This window comes from Dasypus novemcinctus, chromosome 11 (assembly GCF_030445035.2).
Source record: "Dasypus novemcinctus isolate mDasNov1 chromosome 11, mDasNov1.1.hap2, whole genome shotgun sequence".
NCBI lineage: Eukaryota > Metazoa > Chordata > Mammalia > Cingulata > Dasypodidae > Dasypus > Dasypus novemcinctus.
This window is the reverse complement of record NC_080683.1, coordinates 56410591-56430624: the sequence shown is the minus strand read 5'-3', so window position 1 is coordinate 56430624 and position 20034 is coordinate 56410591. Positions and strand designations below refer to the sequence as shown.

The window sequence follows — 20034 nt, the reverse complement described above, 5'->3', positions numbered from 1 at the left end:
AATATTCATTAATAATGTTTCTCTGTTCCTATTATTTGTTCTTTTCATTTTAGGGAGAAAAATTTAGAATTTTTTAAGACTACAGGCACTCTTCTTCTATGCATTAAGGAGAGATCCACATCAGTTATCTTACCTTTGAATATATGCATAGAAAAACTGAAGCATGCAGACTTCCAAAGAAAGATGTTTCTATAAACAAAAGAGATCAATTTTATGGTGAAGAAAAATGCTGCCTTTGATTTTTTCATTGTTGCAACTACTCTGTATCTTATTTTCAATTTCTAATCAAACAATTAAAAGAAAACAAAATTTAAAAACTAGTTTATTATAAAAACACATAGCTCTCTTCTATTTATTAGGGGAAACTCACAATACAAGAGCTATTTAAGGGAAGCAGATATGGCAAGGGATTGGGCTTCCACCTACCACATGGGAGGTCCCGGATTTGGTTCCCAGTACCTTGTAGAGAAGGTGAGCTGGCACAGTGGGCAGGCACAGTGAAATGACTCAACAAGATGGGGCAATGAATGAGACACAAAGGGGAAAGTCAATGAGAGGCACAACAAACCAGAGAGCTGAGGTGACACAGGTGATTGAGCACCTCTCTTCCACATGGGAGGTCCCGGGTTCAGTTCCCGGTGCCTCCTAAAGAAAAGTCAAGCAGACCTAGAGAGCACACAGAGAGTAGACAGTGGCAGCCAACAACGAAGGGGGGTGGGGTGGGGATAAATAAAATAAATCTTGAAAGAAAAGAGGTATTTAAAAAGTTGAAAATGGATGAAAGGAATTAAAAGATTCTCACTTTTTCTTCCCTCATATCAGAAAGTTGATAGCCAATTGTCCACTTTGAAATGACCCATTTGTTCTATAAGCATTTAAACTATTTTATTTTAAGTACCTTATACTTGGTGCTAACAGTATTAGGTTGAGATCTTTTTATTAAAAACAAATTTAAATCTATTTTACCACACAAACCTACTCAGTATAGTTAGTTCAATTTGGGACCAACCCCTAATAGCCAAAAATGAAATTATTAAAGACAATGCTGGGGAGTGAATGTGGCTCAAGTGGCTGAGCACCTGCTTTCCAATGGGAGGTCCTAGGTTTGGTCCCTGGTACCTCCTAGAAACAAAACAAAAAACAAGCACACAAATGGAAAAACTCAGGGGAGCCAATATGGCTCAGTGACTGAGCGCTGGCTCTGCCTGTGAGCTCCCGGGTTCAATCCCTGGCCCTGGAACTGCAAAAAAGGAAAAAAAAAAAAAAGAAAGAAAGAAAAGAAATGCTAGGCTGTAACATAAAGAAAACACCTACTCTTGGAGATTAGTAATAGACAAGAAAATGATCCTACATCCATTCACATTTACCAGTTATCCCTATTTAGTCCCAACTATTCTGTTGAATAGTTTTATCAAACAAAGAAAAACCAAGTATCTACTAGATTCAGAACTTAGTGGGAACTGCTCAGCCCAATATCTGGCACAAGTAGATGCTCAAAATATAATGCTGAATTGATCTTTGATATACAAACTAAAAATCCTATGACAAATGCCCCAGAGATGATTTCAGACTTGTAAGGAAATTTAAAAATGTTAATGCTGACTATTCACACACACAAGGTACACTTTTCTCTTGGCAATTCAAGAGGAAAAGATAAAATTAAGGAAGAAATAACTCAACATTTTCAGTTAAATGTAACATTTTAAAAAAAGATTTCTCTCCCCCGCCATTGTTTGTGCTTGCTGTCTGCTCTCTGTGTCTTCTGTTCATCTTTTGTTTTTTAGGAGGCACTGGGAACGGTACCCAGGATCTCCTACATGCGAGGGAGGTGCCCAATCACTTGAGCCACCTCCTCTCACGTAATGATTCTTTTAAAAATTTGATTAGGTCTATTCTGGCTTGGCTTAAAGTCTATTGTTTGTAGTTGGTAAATATTTTCCAGGAAAATATGGCCTTTTGGTATTGTTGGAACAAAGAGAAAAAAAAAGAGAAATCTACAATTTTCACTGATTTGTGGGCTTTTATGTCTCTTAATTGAAAACAAAGTAATGTGAGTACTGGGACTATGCCCTATTTGCTTTCTGTTTCCTTGCAGAGTACAGTCTTGTACATGATGAAGAAATACCACTGACTAGAACTGAGATTATGCCAATACTTGGAGAATTTACAGAATTGAGAGATTCACTTAGAAGAGAAAGCAATAAAGAAGCAGTGAAAAATGGTAACAACTGAGGTAAGGTGAATTTGGGCTCTGGCTTTTCTGTTCTTCCTTTACATGACCAGAAATATTCACCTTAGAATTCGGCCACAGCCTTGGATGTGCATGTAGAAAGGTAGGAGAAATTAACTGATCTCCACTGTCTATGGAATAATCAGATTAGCAAGTCATTGCAGATTCTGATAAAAGTGAAGGTCAGATGCAATCATCTCTGCCATCTGTACTATATAGTTAAAAGAGCATTATTGTACAAAAAATGTCTTATCTATCAGCATCATTTCTGAAACAGAGTTGTAAACAAAAGCAAAGAAAAGCTTTTTCTTACCTTGTCCTTGGCTATGGCAGGGGGCTGCTTTAAAACTTCTTTCACAGTCTGGATGACAGTTTCTGCTCTCATGACACTGATTGAACGAACCAGTTCTACTAGTAATAGCTGTTCTTCACTGGCTGTAGGAATGACCTGGATAACACATCACTGTATGTACATATGTGTGCATAGAATTTTTTAAGACCAGTAATGTAATTAAGAGAGTAATTCATGCCCCTGTCTTAATATATAGTTTTTTGCTTTCCATGTCCTTTGACTATTTTAAGTAAAATTTATTTTTTACCAATATAATAAATATTTCTCTTTCAAAAAATTAAATAGGATAATAAGTCTTATAAGGAAAAAATGCCTATACCTGCTCCATCCCATCCCATACCCCAAAGAAAACATGCTAAATTCTTTTAGTTTTTCTATTATTTTTAGTAACACATACAGTTATTACTACTTTTTCCTATTTCATGGTTTATTCAATTTTAGATATTACATACTGACTTCCTACTTGAGAAGATAAAGATTTAGCTTTCTTACACTTTTTTCCCTAATCATTCAACAAATTTATCCCATATATATATTTAAATCAATATCCAGTGGTAACATGACTATTTATGGTTACGCTTTGTATTGTACAACTTTTAGCAATTCCTAGAATTAAACTTTTTTTTCTTGTTTTTCTCTGTATCTATTAGAAATTCAACCCCAAGCATTCCAACAAATGCAAATCTCCTCTAATTACATATTCAAATACATCAGGTAATTAATCTCTTCATCTGCCCCCTTTCCTTTTTTTTTTTTTGAAACATCTCTGTTAGATGTCTTCTTGCTCTAGTCTGGATTGGTATTCTCTAGGCTTGCTATTAGTATCATATCTTTTTTTTAAAGATTTATTTATTTATTTATCTCCCTTTCCCCCCCAGTTGTCTGCTCTCTGTGTCCATTCACTGCATGTTCTTCTGTGACCGTTTCTGTCCTTATTAGTGGCACCAGGAATTTGTGTTTCTTTTTGTTGCGTCATCTTGTTGTGTCAGCTCTCCGTGTGTGTGGCACCGTTCTTGGGCAGGCTGCACTTTCTTTCGCACTGGGCAGCTGGCTCTCCTTGCGGGGCGCACTCCTTGCGCGTGGGACTCCCCTACGCGGGGGACACCCCTGCGTGGCAGGGCACTCCTTGCACGTATCAGCACTGCACGTGGGCCAGGTCCACATGGGTCAAGGAGGCCCGGGGTCTGAACTACGGACCTTCCATGTGGTAGGCAGACGCCCTATCCATTGGGCCAAGTCCGCTTCCCTAGTATCATATCTTGATCATATCTCTCCCATCATAGTCATCTTAGGGATTCCCTTTGCTTTTCTCCTATGATGAACCCCCTGTTTCTTGGATCCCACATCTTCCATGTTCATGGTTTATTATTCCTTCTGGTGGAGATGTATCTTCCAATATTGGAGAAAGGGTGAATTGATTGTATTTTTTTGTTGAATGGTGAGATAATGCATGGCCGAAAATGCCTTGAGTGACAGTTTAGCTGGGTATAGAATGATAGGTTGAGACAAAATTTCCATGTGCTGCTAATGACAAGTTTGATGATCATTCCTTTGAATGGGACCAGTATTTTCTCTTTAGCAGATTTTAGAATTCCCTCTCTTCCTTTTTATCAGGTTTTAGAGTCTGTGTTCTTAAGCATATTAACCAATATGTTGTTATTGCATCTCAAATGGAAATTAAAAAGTGATAGGACATCCTGCATTTGTGGGCAAAACTAATGGATGGGTGGACCTCTCTATGGAAACCCAATGATCTGTTTTTGTTTTTAATTAGGGGACTCAAAAATGCCAGTAGCAATAGGTGATTTTTCATAGACAGTTTTCCTGAGAGGAATTCTCAAAACTCTTACCTAATAGGTATATATCTTTACTGGTTAACTCAAGGGGGAGAATTTGGCTTCCAGTATTCAGTATGTAAACCTTTTTTCAATGCCCAGGCTTTCAGCATGAAGTCTCACTTCTACATGTGCAGCTCTCATACCCTTGGGTCCAGAGCCCCTCTTGACAAACTCCTCACTGTAAACTTTAATTCTAGTTTCTTGCTAGGAGAGGACAGGAGAAGCGGATGGTTGCTTGAGTTAAGGAAGAGGGATCTGGAAGGGGTCTAATTGCTCTTTATATAAAGTTTCAACCAATCTTTCAGATTTCAGCCCCATCACAAATCTTTGCCTTTAGAAGTACCTGATACTTCTAACTGATGAGTCTGTCTGTAATTCTACAGTGGGAATATATTTCCTTTTGCAGGAATTTAGATATCAGCTTTCTCTATTAAGTCAGTTACAACCCAGACATCCATTTCTCATCTCCCAAAATTTTGTTGACAGTTCTTAATTTCTGTGGTACTTCCCTCAATCTCTTTGTCTTTGTGGGTTTACACTTTTCTAAATTCGATTACTCTAATTTTCCACAGAGAGCAGAGAATAATGCATGTGTTCCATATGCTGTATTAAATAAAATAGTCCAGGAATTCCATTGTCTGATGTAATATCTATTACTGGTCTTCCCAAGAAAAATCATGCAATATGAGAAGGAATGTTTATTTTTATTATTTTGGGAAGGTCAGCATATATGTAATGTGAAGTCAGTACAAATATTACAGATAAAAAACATTTACCTGGACATGTCACATAAATGATTTTTTTTTCTTTGAAATCCTCACAATTCTAATAAATCACTATTTCCAATGGCAATTTCACACTCACAAAGCAATGAAATTTTCACATAAAAAATCCAGTCAAAACCAATATATGGGATATAGTGGGTCAGCAAGATGGCAGAGTAGGCAGCTCCAAACTCTCATCCTCCAAAGAAAACACTAAAAAATATCAAACTGTCAGTACCAACTTTGTTAGAACTCTGGAAAAGTCAAAGGTTTACAGCAACCAAGCAAATGCTGACTCAAGAAAAAAAGGCAACTTAAAAACAGTAAGAAAGCAATGTGGCATTTTTACTTGCTCTTACCCACTCTCTTACTGGCTCAGCAACAGTTTTGAAGATGGCAGCCTATATTCCCAGATGGAACCCTGGTCCATGGTTCGATGGGAACACAGCAGATATCATTCACAAATTAGCATGTATGTCTGTGCTAAAATGTCTGGTGGCTACCTGAAGGACTGATGCAAGATACTCTTCTATGTTTTACCTATCTCAGAACTCACTCAAAGCTGTAAGCATTGCTCAAAAATACTGCAAGATGAACTATCAACCCAAGGTCACTTTGGGCAAAAGACTATTATTGAGATATGCAATAGAATGTCTGAAGTCTACAAAGAAAGGCTGGAAGAGTTTCTTTGGGAAATTAGGGCATTCAAAAGCATCGATGTATACAGTGGTTTAAAAATCCACATACATAAACTCACTGCAAAAGGCATGCTTAGATAAGATGTGAGAGGACACCAGGATTTTATCTCAGGCTGATCTCTAGGCTCAGTGTATGTCTGGCTAAGTGTTGAAGGAATACTCCTAGTGCAGAGCTAATAGGCAGAGGTGGGTTTTAGTTCACTTTTGTTTTAGGTTCAGGCATTCTTGGAAATCTCCATCTAAATACTAGCTGAAGAGGAGATGTAGCTCAAGTGGTTGAGTGCCTATTCCCCATATATGAGGCCCCAGGTTTGATCACTGGTACCTCTTAAAAACAAACAAGCAGGGAAGCAGCTGTGGCTCAATAAGTTGGGCTCCAGTCTACCGGATTCACGTTCTGGGGCCTCCTTGCGAAGGCAGGCTTGCCTGCATGCTGCAGAGTGCTGTCCAGCCCGCAAGTACCACAGAGTGCTGCTGGCCCACAAGTGCTGCGGAGAGCCGACTCAGCCAGGTGACACAACAAAAAGGGAGAAAGGTAAGAAAACACAAAACAGCACGCAGTGAATAGACACAGAAAGCAGACAACAAGCAAGCTGCAAGGGAGGGGGAATAAATAAAAAATAAAAATACAGATACACAGAAGAATGCACAGCAAATGGACGCAGAGAGAGCAGACAGCAAGCAAGCTGCGAGGGGGAATAAAAAAATCAACAAATGTACAGTTAAAAACAAACAAGCAAACAAATGAAGAAACCAACTCTCATTGGGTTGTGGATGTAGCTCAGTAGTTGAGCACCTGCTTCCCATATACGAGGTCCTGGGTTCACTACCCAGTACCTCCTAAAAAAAATGCTAGCTGAAAATGAGCTAAAGAACAGTGACTTTGGTGACCACACATGATAAGGGATACAGTCTATCTAGTTTGAAAAACTCATTAAAGAAATGAACTACTACAACCTTCCACAATAATAATAATAATAATTTTTAAAAAACCAGCACACCCTGGAGGAGGAGAATCTGATTTCCAGAGTCATCACACTATAATATTCAAATGTCCAGAATTCAACTGACATCAAAAGACATACAAAGAAACAAAAAAGGATAGTCCATTCAAAGAAACAAAATAAAGTGAGAGAAACCATCCCAGAGGAATCCCCAATGCTGAACTTGATAGACAAAGAATGAAACAACTGTCTTAAATATGCTCAAAGAATCAAAAGAAAACATGGATAAAGAACAAAAATAAATCAGGAAAACAATATATGAACAAAATGTTAATATCAAAAAGGAGATAGAATTATAAAAAGAAAATAAACAGAAATTCTGGAATTGAAAAATACAATAACTGACATGACAATTTCACTGGAGGTATGCAACAGCAGACTTGGGCAGGCATATGATGAAAGAATGAGTGAACTTGAAGATAGGACAACTGAAATTATTCAGTTTGAGGAGTGGAAAGAAAAAAGAATGGAGAAAAGTAAAGAGCCCAAGGGACTTGTGGGACAGCACCCAGTGTATCAACAAATGCATAATGGGTGTCTGAGAAGGAGAAGATATATAAAGAGGCAGAAAGAATTTTGAAGAAATAATGACAATCTTCACAAATTTAATGAAAGGCATGAATCTGTATCCAAGGTGCGAAGGTCTAAGTTGCATAAACCCAAAGAGATGCATACCAAAACACATTATAATCAAACTGTCAAAAGACAAAGAGAATTTTGAAAGCTGCAAGAAAGAAGCTACTCTTCACATAAAATGATCCATAATAAGATGAACAGCAGAATTCTCATTAGAACTTATGGAAACCAGAAAGCAATGGGATGACATCCTTAAAGTGTTGAAAGAAAAAGCCTATCAACCAAGAATTCTATACCCCGCAAAACTGTCCTTCAAAAATGAGGGAGAAATTAAGACAGTCTCAGAAAAATAAAAACTGAGGGGGTTTGTTACAAATAGACCTACCCTACAAAAAATGGTAATGTGAGCCATTCAAGTTAAAATGAAAAGACACTCCACAGAAACTCAAAACTGTATGAAGAAATAAAGATTTCTAGTATAGGTAACTACATGGGCAAATAAAAAATCCAATATTAGTGTACCTTTGGTTTGTAACCCCCCCTTGTTAATTCCTACATGATTTAAAATACCAATGTATAAAAATTAATTACAAATGTATTTTATCACACAATGAATAAAGAGATAATCTATGACAAGATAAAGTAGAGAGGTAGAGTGTTATAGAAGAGTTTGTGCATATTTATCAATTCAATGAGATTTTTATAAATTTAGGATTTTAAGTGTAATTGCCATCATAACCACATAGAAAATATCATTACATATATACACAAAGGAAATGAGAAGGGAATCAAAATGGTTCACTGCAAAGAAAAGCCAACTAAACATACAAAAGGGCAGTAGCAGAGGAAATGATGGTTAAAACCAATAACCTAATTTTATTCTTTGAGAATTAGAAAAAGAAGAGAAAAGAAAACCCAAATCTAGCATAAGGAAGGAAAAAACAGAGTGGAGATAAATTAAATAGAGAATAGAAAAACAATGAAGAATCAACAAAACAAAAAGTTAAGTTCTTTGAAAAAACCTTTAGCTAGAAAATGAGAAGATGCAAATAACTGAAATCAGAAAGGATATTATTACTGACCTCATAGAAATAAAAGGATTATAAGAGAATATTATGAACAATTGTATACCAAGTTAGATAATCTAGATGAAATGCACAAATCCCTAGAAACCCACAAATTACCTGAACTGACTTAAATAGAAAATCTCAATAGAGACTTCTCAAGTAAAGAAATTGAATCAGTAATCAAAAACTTCCAAACAAAGAAAAATCCAAGACCAAATGGCTTCACTGGGAAATTCTACCAAACATTTAAGAAGAAATTAACATCAATCCTTATAAAACTCTTTCAAAAAAAAGTAAAGGAAGAAACACCTCTTCACTCATTCTATGAAGCCAGTGTTACCCTGATACTAAAGCCAAATAAGATATCACAAGAAAAAATGACAGGCCAATATCTCATATGAAAACAGATGCAAAAATCTTCAATAACATAGTAGCATACTGTATCAAAGGGCATATTTAAAGGATTATATACCATGACTAAATGAGATTTATCCCAGTAATGAAAGGGCAGTCAATGTAAGAAAATCAATCAGTGTAATATATCACAGTAACAGAAATGAAGGGAAAAAACAAAATGATCAGCTTAATTGATACTGGAAAGGCCTTTCACAAAATCAAACATTCTTTCATGATAAAAATGCCCAGAAAACTAGGAATAGAAGGAAACTCTCTCAACATATAAAAGGCATTTATGATAAAATCCTAGCTAACATCATACTAAATGGTGATGATTGCAAAACATTGTGAATGTAATTGACACTGAATTATACACTAAAAAATGAAAATTTTTGTTATAAATACTTTAATACAATAAAATTCTAAAAATATCTGAATTAGTTTGAAATATGAATTATTTAAGCTATCACACTGTAAAGAAGAACTAATCAAGACTAAAACTTCTTTCCGTATCTTTGCACCCTTAATGATTAGCATTTTAAAAATAAACTGTACCATATAATTTCTATCTAAAACAATTACATACTTATTATTTCATACTTCTTTCACATAAAATAATACCTTTTATACTTGATCTCAAAATTTTTATCAATTTATGAAATGTCATTATTTAAACCTGTAGACTAACGTCTGTTGTTTTCCTATGCCTATTCCACCTCATTCCCATCAAGCCCCACTACAACAAATGGAAATTGAACATTAGCCTGTACTCACCAAATGCTTACCAAATGAGAAAACAGAAGTTTTACCAAGTGGTTAAATACTTACCCTTGTCCTGTTGGTGGTTTTGTTCTGTCTTCTTTCATTCCACACGAAGGCAATGGCAGCCATAAAGTGAACACCATGATTCATTGAGATGGGGCCCAATAATTCAAGGATCTGCTGTCTCAAGTTCTAAAAGAGTTTAAATTAAGCAAATGACAGTGAAACTTTTTTAAAAAAAGTATGAAATATTATTAACTGGACTGCATTTTCAGTTTTTACTGAAATATAATACTTATGTGATTTGCCACCTACATAATAGTTAGTAGAGGAAATTTTAATCCTACTGAGAGAAGCAATCTTTTAATTTTAAAAGGGGAAAAAAACTCTATAAAATGACAACTACTAATTAGCCAGAAGCACGTGTCTACTCAATATGGTGAGTAGACATGTGGTAAAAGAAAGATTAATATATGACTCCCAGAGATCTGAAAAGTGAGGTCTAGAAATAAGACTAGATAATTGAGGGATACCAATTTAATAACCTGAAAAGATATAACACAATTTTGGATAGTCTGTCATTTTCCTCAAAATATAAAGCAGTAAATTTGGAAGATATCAAAGAGTATAAGGAAGGAAATTTAAAAGAAACCAACAACCATTAATCATATCAGTCTAAAAGAATCAATATGTACAAAGAGATGACCTAAGACTTTTTCTAACAAAAAAAAATTTTTTTACATAATTGAGAATGTGATATTTGTTCAATTATATAACCTCCCCAATTCACTAAACTTGTGAGTATATTTTCCTATCCTGCAAGAATTCTTCAAAACAATGATTATTAATGATTACATAATGTACTTCAGGATATTTTATTTAACCAATTTCTTATTGTTTACTCTCTTTCTTTGCCATTAAATAATGCTACAATGAACCCTTTGTACATACATTTTGCATAATTTTGAGTACCTTAGAATTCACTGCTAAAGTATTCAACTAGGTCAAAGACTGTGAAACTTCTTTTAAAATAAAAATTTTATCAAAGTCTATCATTCATACACAAACATACACCAATAAATATATCGTAAAATTTGTGAATTTATAAAACAAACATGCATATCATACAATGCTCCCATACATCTTCCCACCACCGTTGGGTTATAAAACATGTGTTACAAACTGTGAAAAAACATTGTCAAAATATTACGACTATCAATAGCCCATATCTTATATTTGGTGTATTTTCCCCCCAACCCACCCAATTATTAACACCCTGTATTAGTATTATATATTTGTTATCATTCAAGAGAAAATGTTCTCCTATTGCCCTACATCTCCCTAATAGCTGTTGATGCTGAACAATTTTTCATGTGTTTTTGGCATTTTTATTTCCTCTTTGGAAAAATGTCTATTCAAGCCTTTGGCCCATTTTTTAATTGGGTTGTCTTTTTATTATTGGGTCATTTGCCTTTTTATTGTTGGGTTATATTATCTCTTTATATAACAGGGATATTAAGCCTTTATCAGGTATGTGTTCTCCACGTATTTTCTCCCTTTGAGTAGGCTGCCTTTTCACTTTCTTCACAAAGTCCTTTGAAGTACAAAGTGTTTAAGTGTGAGAAGGTCCCATTTATCTCCTGTTTCTTTGCTAGTGCTTTGGCGTAAGGTTTAAGAAAACAATGCCTACCACAAGATCTCAAAAATGTTTTCCTATATTTTCTTCTAGGAGTTTTATGATTCTAGTTTTTATATATATGTCTTTCATCCATTTTGAGTTAATTTTTTGTATAAGGTTTGAGATAGAGGTGCTCCTTTCTTTTGGATATGGATATCCAGTTCTCCCAGCACCAATTGTCAAATAGACGGTTCTGGCCACTGGGTGGGCTTGACAGCCTTGTCAAATTTTACTTGACTGAAGATGTGAGGATCTATTTCTGAGTTCTCAATTCAGTTCCATTGGTCAATCTGTCTATCTTTATGCCAGTACCGTGCTACCTTTACCATTGTAGCTAAGTAACATACTTTAAGGCAATAAAATTTAAAAAATATGTTTGAAAAATGAACTATTTAAGCTATCACACTGTAAACAAAACAAAACAAAACAAAAAAACAACCAAAAAAGCAAAACCTATAGTCAAGACTAAAACTTCTTTCCATATCTTTAAAGTCAGGAAGTGAGAGTCCTCCAACTTCATTTTTCTTTTTTCAGACATTTTTGGCTACTCAGGTCCCCTTACCCTCCCAAATAAATTTGATTATTGGCTTTTTGATTTCTACAAAAAAGGCTGTTGGGATTTTATTAGGATTTCATTGACTCTGTAAATCAGTTTGGGTAGAATTGACATCTTAACAATATTTAGTCTTTCAGTCCATGAACACAGAATGCCCTTCCATTTGTTTAAATCTTGTTCGGTTTCTTTTAGCAATGTTTTGTAGTTTTCTAAATACAGGCTCTTTATGTCCTTGGTTAAGTTTATTACTAAATATTTGATTCTTTTAGTCACTATTATAAATGGATTTCTCTGATTTTCTCCTCAGATTGCTCATTAGCATTGTATAGAAAAGCTAAATTTTGCACACTAATCTTGCATCCTGCCACTTTGCTGACACTGTCTATAAGTTCTAGTAGCTTTGTTGTGGATTTTTTAGATTTTCTAGATATAGAATCATACCCTTAGTGAACAGTGAAAGTTTTAATTTTCCTTTCCTATTTGGTGCCTTTTATTTCTATAATAATCTGATTGCTCTAACTAGAACTTCTCGTACAATATTGAATAACTGTGGTGACAGTAGGCATCCTTGTCTTGTTCTTGATCTCAGTGGGAAAGCTTTCAGTCTTTCATCATTGAGTACAATGCTAGCTGTAGGTTTATCATATATGCAGCTCACCATATTTAGAAAACTTTCTTCTATTCCTATCTTTTGGAGTGTTCTTGTAAGGAAAGGATGCTATATATTGTCAAATGCCTTTTCTGCATCAATTGAGAGGAACATGTGATTTTTCTTCTTCAATTTACCAATGAGGTTTATTATACTAATCGATTTTCTTGTATTGAAAAACGCTTGTATACCTGGGATAAAACCCACTTGATTGTAGTGGATAATTCTTAAATGCACTTTGGATTTGGTTTGCAAATATTTGTTGATGATTTCTGCATGTATATTCATGAGAGATACTGGTCTGTAATTTTCTTTTTTCATATTAGGATGATGTTTATAGAGTGAGTTTGGAAGTATTTTTTCCTTTTTCTGGAAGAGTTTGAGCAAGACTTCTATTAGGTCATCTTTGAATGATTGGTAGAATTTACCTGTGAAGGGATCAGGTCCTGGGCTTTTCATCTTTGGGAGGTTTTTGATGACTATTTTAATCTCTTTACTTGTGATTTTTCTGTTGAAGTCTTCTAGGGTCAGCGTACAAGTTCATATATTTCTAGGAATTTGCCCATCTCACCTACATTGTCTAGTTTTTTTGGCACACAGTTACCCACAGTATCCACTTTTTAAAAAAAATTTTATTTATTCATTTAAAAAAAAATATTACATTAAAAAATATGAGGTTCAGTATCCACTTTTGATCTTCTACTATTTCTGTGGGATCAGGAGTAATGTCCCCACTCTCATTTCTGGTTTTATTTATTTACATTTTCTTTTTACTTAGTCATTCTAGCTAAGGGTTTGTTGATTTTGTTAATCTTCTCAATGAACCAACTTTTGGTTTTGCTGATTCTGTCCATTGTTTTTTGTTCTTAATTTCATTTATTTTTGCTCTGGTCTTTGTTGTTTTTTTCCTTTGGCTTGGTTTAGGATTAGTTTGCTGGTTTGTTTTTTTTTCCTAGTTCCTCCACATGTGTAGTTAGTTCTTCAATATTAGCTCTTTCTTTTTTTTAATGTAAGCAATTGAAGGCTATAAGTTTCAATCTCAGCACTGCCTTTGTGGTATACATAGGTTTTGATATGTTGTGTTGTTTTAATTTGTCTCAAGATATTTAATGAATTCTCGTGCAATTTCCTTTTTGACCCACTGATTATTTAATAGTATGTTTAATCTCCATATAATTGTGAATTTTCCTTTTTTCCATCTGTTATTTTTTGTTGTTGTTGCATCATCTTGCTGCATCAGCTCTCCCTGTGTGTGGCACCACTCCTGGGCAGGCTGCACTTTTTTGTGTGGTGTGTGTGGGGTGGCTCTCCTTGCAGGGCGCACTCCTAGCATGTGGGGCCTTCCTATGTGGGGGACACCCCTGCATGGCAGTGCCCTGCATGGCATGGCACTCCTGTGCATCAGCACTGCACGTGGACCCTGGACCCTCCATATGGTAGGTGGACGCTCTACCCGCTAAGCCAAATCCACTTCCCTCTATCTGTTATTGATTTCCAGCTACTTCTGTTATGATAAGAGAAAGTGTTTTGTATAATTTTCTAATTTATTTTTTATTTCTTCTGCAACTCCCCCCCTCCCCCAGTTGTCTGCTCACTGTCCATTTGCTGTGTGCTCCTCTGCATCCACTTGGATTCTTGTCAGCGGCACCCAGAATCTGTGTCTCGTTTTTCTGTTGTTGTTGTTGCATCATCTAGCTGTGTCAGTGCTCTGTGTGTGTGGTGCCATTCCTGGTCAGGCTGCACTTTTTTTGCACTGGGTGGCTATCCTTTTGGGGTGCATTCTTTGCATGTGGGGCTCCCCTACATGGGGGACACCCCTGTGTGGCACAGCACTCCTTGCGTGCACAGCACTGCACGTAGGCCAGCTCATCAAATGGGTCAGGAGGCCCTGGGTTTGAACCTTGGACCTCCCATGTGGTAGGTGGATGCCTTATCCGTTGGGCCAAATCCACTTCCTTGTTTTGTATAATTTCAATCTTTTAAAATTTACTGAAACCTGTCTTGTGACCCAAAATATGGTGTATCCTGGAAAAGGATCCATAACAGTTGAGAAGAATTTTATATCCTGCTGTTTTGGGGAGTAATTCTCTATAAATGTGTTAGGTTTAGCTCATTTATCTCTTTATTCATGCATTTATTCATTTATCTCTTTATTCATTATCTTCTGTCTAGATGTTCTATCCAATGCTGAAAGTGATTATTGACATCTCCAATTGTTATTGTAGAGATGTCTATTTCTTCCTTCAGTTTTGCCAGGGTGCCTTATATATCTTGGGCACTCAGGTTAGGTACATGATATTTAGTATAGTTATTTCTTTCTCATGAATTGCCCCTTTAATTATTACATAATGACTTTCTTATTTAGTATATTTCTTCTTCATGAATTGTCCCTCTTATTATATAATGACTTTCTTTATTGCTTATAACACTTTTGCATTTAAAATCTATTTTGTCCAATATTAGTATTTCTACTCCAGCTCTTTTTTGGTTACTATTTGTATGGAGTATCTTTTTCCAACCTTCCACTTTCAACTTGGTTTTTCCTATAGCTGAGGTGAGTCTCTTGTAGACAGCATACAGATGGCTCATATATTTTTATTTTTTGCAGGAGATTTATAATATTATTTTTAATGTTTTGAAAAATCTATTTAAATAGAATAAGTTGATCATATATTTGTAAACCAAAAGATAGTTTCTCAAGTATTTGGAAATAAGGAAAAAAATTTCCCTACCATTTGGTTATTTCTCTCTCTCACACACACACAATTTCCCTTATATGCCATTACCATGTAGTAATAGAGACCATTACCTTGTGCAAATCACAGATATATAAACCTGTCCTTTCATTAGACTTGTACCAGTGACTACTGAAAACAGTAATCTCTACCACAGCAGAGACAATGCTCAGGTTGTACTCTGAGATCACAATGACTATGCCCATTATCGTCTAGAGAAGTAGGGGCATTCTATCTCCAGCTGGCTGTTTTTTCTCAAAGAGCCCACTTGTAGGGAGCCATGGTAATGGACCACAGGGGATCTCAGCGAGCGTGCGTGCGGCAAACCGCCCGCCTTATTAACGGAGAGACCATGCCTGTCAACATGGCGACCGTCCCTCTCTTCGTCCTCTTCCTTGTTGTTCTTCCACTATAATCTCCTGGGCAAAAAGCGTCGCGCCTGCGCAGTACTACTCCAGGGTCACAATTGGCGCGAAGATGAATAACCTATGACAAGCAGCCTAGCAACTTTTCATCGCCTTTTATGGAAACCTGCCTTGCATGCCAATCACACCCTGCCATGTATTCTACCCTCAATATAAAGTCTGATGCTCAACCCTCAATAAACTTGATCAGAATCCTGTCTTGTCTCCATTCTTCTCGTCTCTTGTCCCCCCAATTCCCACTCCCTTTTTCAGGTCTTGGTTCGATTGGCCCGTGGGACGGGTCACCCACTAATCTGAGTTAATTGGCCATAGAGCCTCTCTCTCGATGGGGGAACATGGTAGCTAGGGTCCAGGATGTTTGTTACTCTGCGCTTTCTCTCTTTCTCACTTCCAAAACTGGTATGGATAGGGAGGTGCAGCAGTTTGACATATTTATGAATTCCAAAAATAGATACTGGATTATATTTGTAAAATGGCCTGAACCTGGGCATGATTAAGTTATGATTAGGGCTTTGATTGGGTCACTTCATTAGGACATTATTTCCCAAAGTTAGGGAAGGCCAGGTGGTCAACTCATTGCTCTGAGAGGGTGAGCCTGTATGCCAAAGTTTAGGGGGAATGTTGTCTTCACATCACTGTGCTAAGAGGGTTAAGACTCTTAACCCAAAGATTGTGTGATGTGTGGCAATCACCCCAACCCTCTTGGAGGGTGAGGTCTGGAGCTTGGTCAACACCCAGATACTTGATGAGGATGGAACCGAGAAAATGGCCATTGGGCAAGCATGTTGAAAGGGTGGGTTCCCATAAGGCACCAAGGAGAAGAAACCATCATCTTAAGAATGACTCTCAGACTGAAATTGAATGGAGGATGCCCTGCAGGTTTACTGAACTGCAGAGGACCCTTGACACATGTTTCCCTCCCAATTTCTCCTTATTGTAATGAAAATATTTATCCTTTGTCTGTCAATTTGTGTATTGGAAACAGATAAATTGTTTTGTAAGTTTCAGAGGTCTGTAGAAGACAGGACTTTGCCCCAAGACAAACTGTATTTCTTTAAATTGATTGTGATATGATTTAGTACTTGCACTGTTACTGATTTAAAGTTTATTTGAATATTGTAAAGTCTTTTTGGAATTCAGAGGGTGGAGTTTAGCAGTTTGACATAGTTATGAATTCCAAAAATAGATTTTGGATTATGTTTGTAATCTGGTCTGAACATGGGCATGATTAAGTTATGATTAGGGCTTTGACTGGGCCATGTCATTAGGGCATTGAGTCCCCACCCCTTGATAGGTAGGGACTCACAGATAAAAGGTATGGCAAAAGACAGAGTTTGGGGGCTTTTGATGTTGGAGTTTTGATGTTGGAGTTTGATGCTGAAGCCTTAAGCTGGAGCCTCAGGAAGTAGGCTCACAGAGGAAAGAGAAGCCAGTCCTAGGAAGAAAGGAACCCTGAGCCCAGGAAGATGCAAGCCCTGCGAAGGTAGGAACCTTGAACCCAGAGAGAAGCAAGACCTGGAAGGGAGGAAGCCAGGAAGCCTGAACCCTTGCAGCTGTCGGCAGCCATCTTGCTCCAACACATGAAAATAAGACTTTGGTGAGGGAAGTAACTTATGCCTTATGGCCTGGTATCTGTAAGCATCTACCCCAAATAAATACCCTTTAAAAAACCAACCAATTTCTGGTATTTTGCATCAGCACCCCTTTGGCTGACTAATACAGGAGGGAAAACTACTCAACCTCTTTTTCTTCAAATCTGTAAGGTAAACCATTCGACCTATTTTTCTTCAAATCTGTAATGTAAAAGCCAACATTGCCCCTGCTGCCAGGATAATAAAGTCATTAATTTGAAAAGGTGCATTTGTGAAAGCTCTGCAGAAATGTGTTGAGTGATCTCTTGGGTACATTCAAAGTGATGTAGGAAGGGCTTGTGTACATTTAACTGTCTATGGCCAAAACCAACTAAAAGGAGTCAATATTTCCATAAGTCATATGTTCAATATTCTTAGGCCGCCCATGAAACTATTGGAATGATAACAGTTATACAAGAGAAGGTCATCCAGAAAACACCATCATCATGAAAAACCTTCAGGTTTCCCAGTGGAGTGAAGAAAGTCACAGATGTGATTAGAAGGCCCAGCACTAGTCCCACATATGGCATGCAGAGCATGAGGATTCCAAAGCACCACCAAGAAAATTCCACTAATGCTTCCAGCTATAGCTTTAGAATCAGATGAACATCATACTTAATAGGTGTTGGTCTTGTAATCAATACATAAAAGATGACTCCCATGAAGATAAAACCTATGAAGAATAATTCTGTTTTCTAGAATCTGTGTCTGAAAAATCAAAAGAAGAGACAAAGCAGAGCAAAAAAAAAAAAAAAAAAAGTAAAGAACACCTTGGTGGATACTCTTTCCAGAGAAGATCAATTACCCTCCATTGCCTTAAAGGTGCAAGCATTTGCATGAACAGGAACATAAGCAGCAGATGTATTCAGCAATGGGTCCCAAACAAGAACAGAATAAATTATACCTTGACCCCGCAGTAAGAAGTAAATGTTGGTCTTATCGCTAGCTGTCAGAGTAACCACCTTGATGGCACTGGCCTTCACCTGAGACACCTCAGCCATCCTCTATAGATGCATCAGTAAGACCTTGTTAGTGTGATCATTCTCAGGCAGAAAATACTGATAGACATCATACTGCAACTTCTACCTAGAGTTCTATGTCATCCCAACATCACATGGCAGAGGGTCTGTGCCTGTAAGGTCAACCAACAAAACTGAACATCAGTCTCTTGTGGTGCAAGTCCTATCTTGTAAAACCCAGGTTTGCTGGGGCAAATTTGATAATTGCTTCGAAGAAATTATATTCCAGATAAATGTTGGCATCAATATCTAAATCAAACTCCAAATTACAGACTCCAGGGAGAGGATATTTGTATTTACTCATGCTTTTACCCTCACTGGAGATCTTTATTTCTTCCTTCCATTGTCTATTGGTCTTTTCCTGTCTACCTGTAGAACTCTCTTGAGCATCTCTTGTGGGGCTGGTCTAGTGGCAATGAACAAGTTTCCCTTGTACGTGATGCCTTGCTTTCTCTCTTGCTGCTTTCAGAATCCTCTCTTTGATAATTATCATTCTGAATAGTAGGTATCTTGGAGTTGGTTTATTTGGATTTATTCTGTTTGGGGTACATTGTATTTCTTGAATACTGGTCTTTCATGAAGGTTGGGAAGTTTTCAGTTATTATCTCCTCATATATTCTTTCTTTTCCCCCTTTCCATTCATTCTCTTCTCCTTCTGGGACACCAAGAACATGTATGTTTGTGGATGTTGTATTGTCATTCAATGCCCTGAGATCCCATTCCATTTTTTTCATTCTTTTCTCTTTCTATTCTTCTGTCTTTTCAAGTTCAGATGTTGATATTACTGACTGTTTTTCACCAGTTCAAATCTGTCATGTGCTTCTAATGTATTTTTAATCTTTTCCATTTGATCTTTCATTCCCATATTACTTTTCTTTGCAGGCTTTCAAATTTTTCTTTATGCTCACCCAGTGTCTTCTCAATATGTTTTACCTCTTTTGTGATACTTCCCTTCCATTGTTTGAAATGATTCAAAAGATTTGTGATTTTCATTGATTAGGTGTCTTAAATTCTATAACTTGTCTGGATATTCAGTTTGTTTCTTTTGCTGTGCCATCTCTTCCTGTTCCCTAGGGTGATTTGTAATTTTTTTGCTGCTGTCTAGGCATCTGAATGTACTGGTGAATGTACCCTGATAGCCAATTTCTCTCTCTTGCTTTTTTTTCATGGCTCTTCTTTGATTTTTGGTTCAACTTATTCTGAGTCTTTAAATTTGCTCAGCTTAAGTTATCAAGTTATTCAAAATCATGCCAGAGACTCACCAGTGGGGCACAGATTTTCTCCCAGTTCAGGTTAAGAGAGACCTAAAATCCATTTTTCTCCTTGCAGTTTTCCAGCTGGCCAGCAGATGGTGCTCACTGGCAAACCTTTTCACAGAGGTGTTTCAACTTCCGCTTGTTTTTTTCTGGTCTGGCCAGAGCCGAGATTCAAAGCCCACTTTGCTGGCCAAATTCACTAAGGTAAAACCACTCTGCCCTCTGCCGTACATTCCCACCTCCCAGGGAGGAAGACGTCTGTTCCCCTCTCAGTTGATTGTAGTGGGCCAGGGTTTTATCCAGGCTGCATGCCTTGAGGTTGGGGATGAGTGGCTTTCCCAGCCACTGTGGGGTTGTTTTTTTCTCTGTCCCTCACCCTCCTGGGGTAGCACAGCACC

General features: G+C 36.9%; 1 protein-coding gene and 1 pseudogene across 7 annotated transcripts in view; both read right to left on the bottom strand.

Moving 5' to 3' along the window:
* DOP1A (DOP1 leucine zipper like protein A) overlaps positions 1-20034 on the bottom strand; it is a 138696-nt gene that overhangs the window by 22074 nt on the left and 96588 nt on the right. For all 7 annotated transcript variants that reach the window (XR_011650087.1, XR_011650088.1, XR_011650089.1 and 4 more), the window contains 3 exons: positions 9754-9879; positions 2544-2678; positions 134-189 (listed from right to left, as the gene is read on the bottom strand). Coding sequence is in view for 4 of the 7 variants with exons in the window: in XM_058307086.2 (XP_058163069.1) it covers positions 134-189; positions 2544-2678; positions 9754-9879 (317 nt within the window). In the remaining 3 variants the exon portion in view is untranslated. The remainder of the gene's footprint in view (positions 1-133; positions 190-2543; positions 2679-9753; positions 9880-20034) is intronic.
* LOC139440057 (transmembrane 7 superfamily member 3-like) lies at positions 17425-19338 on the bottom strand (annotated as a pseudogene).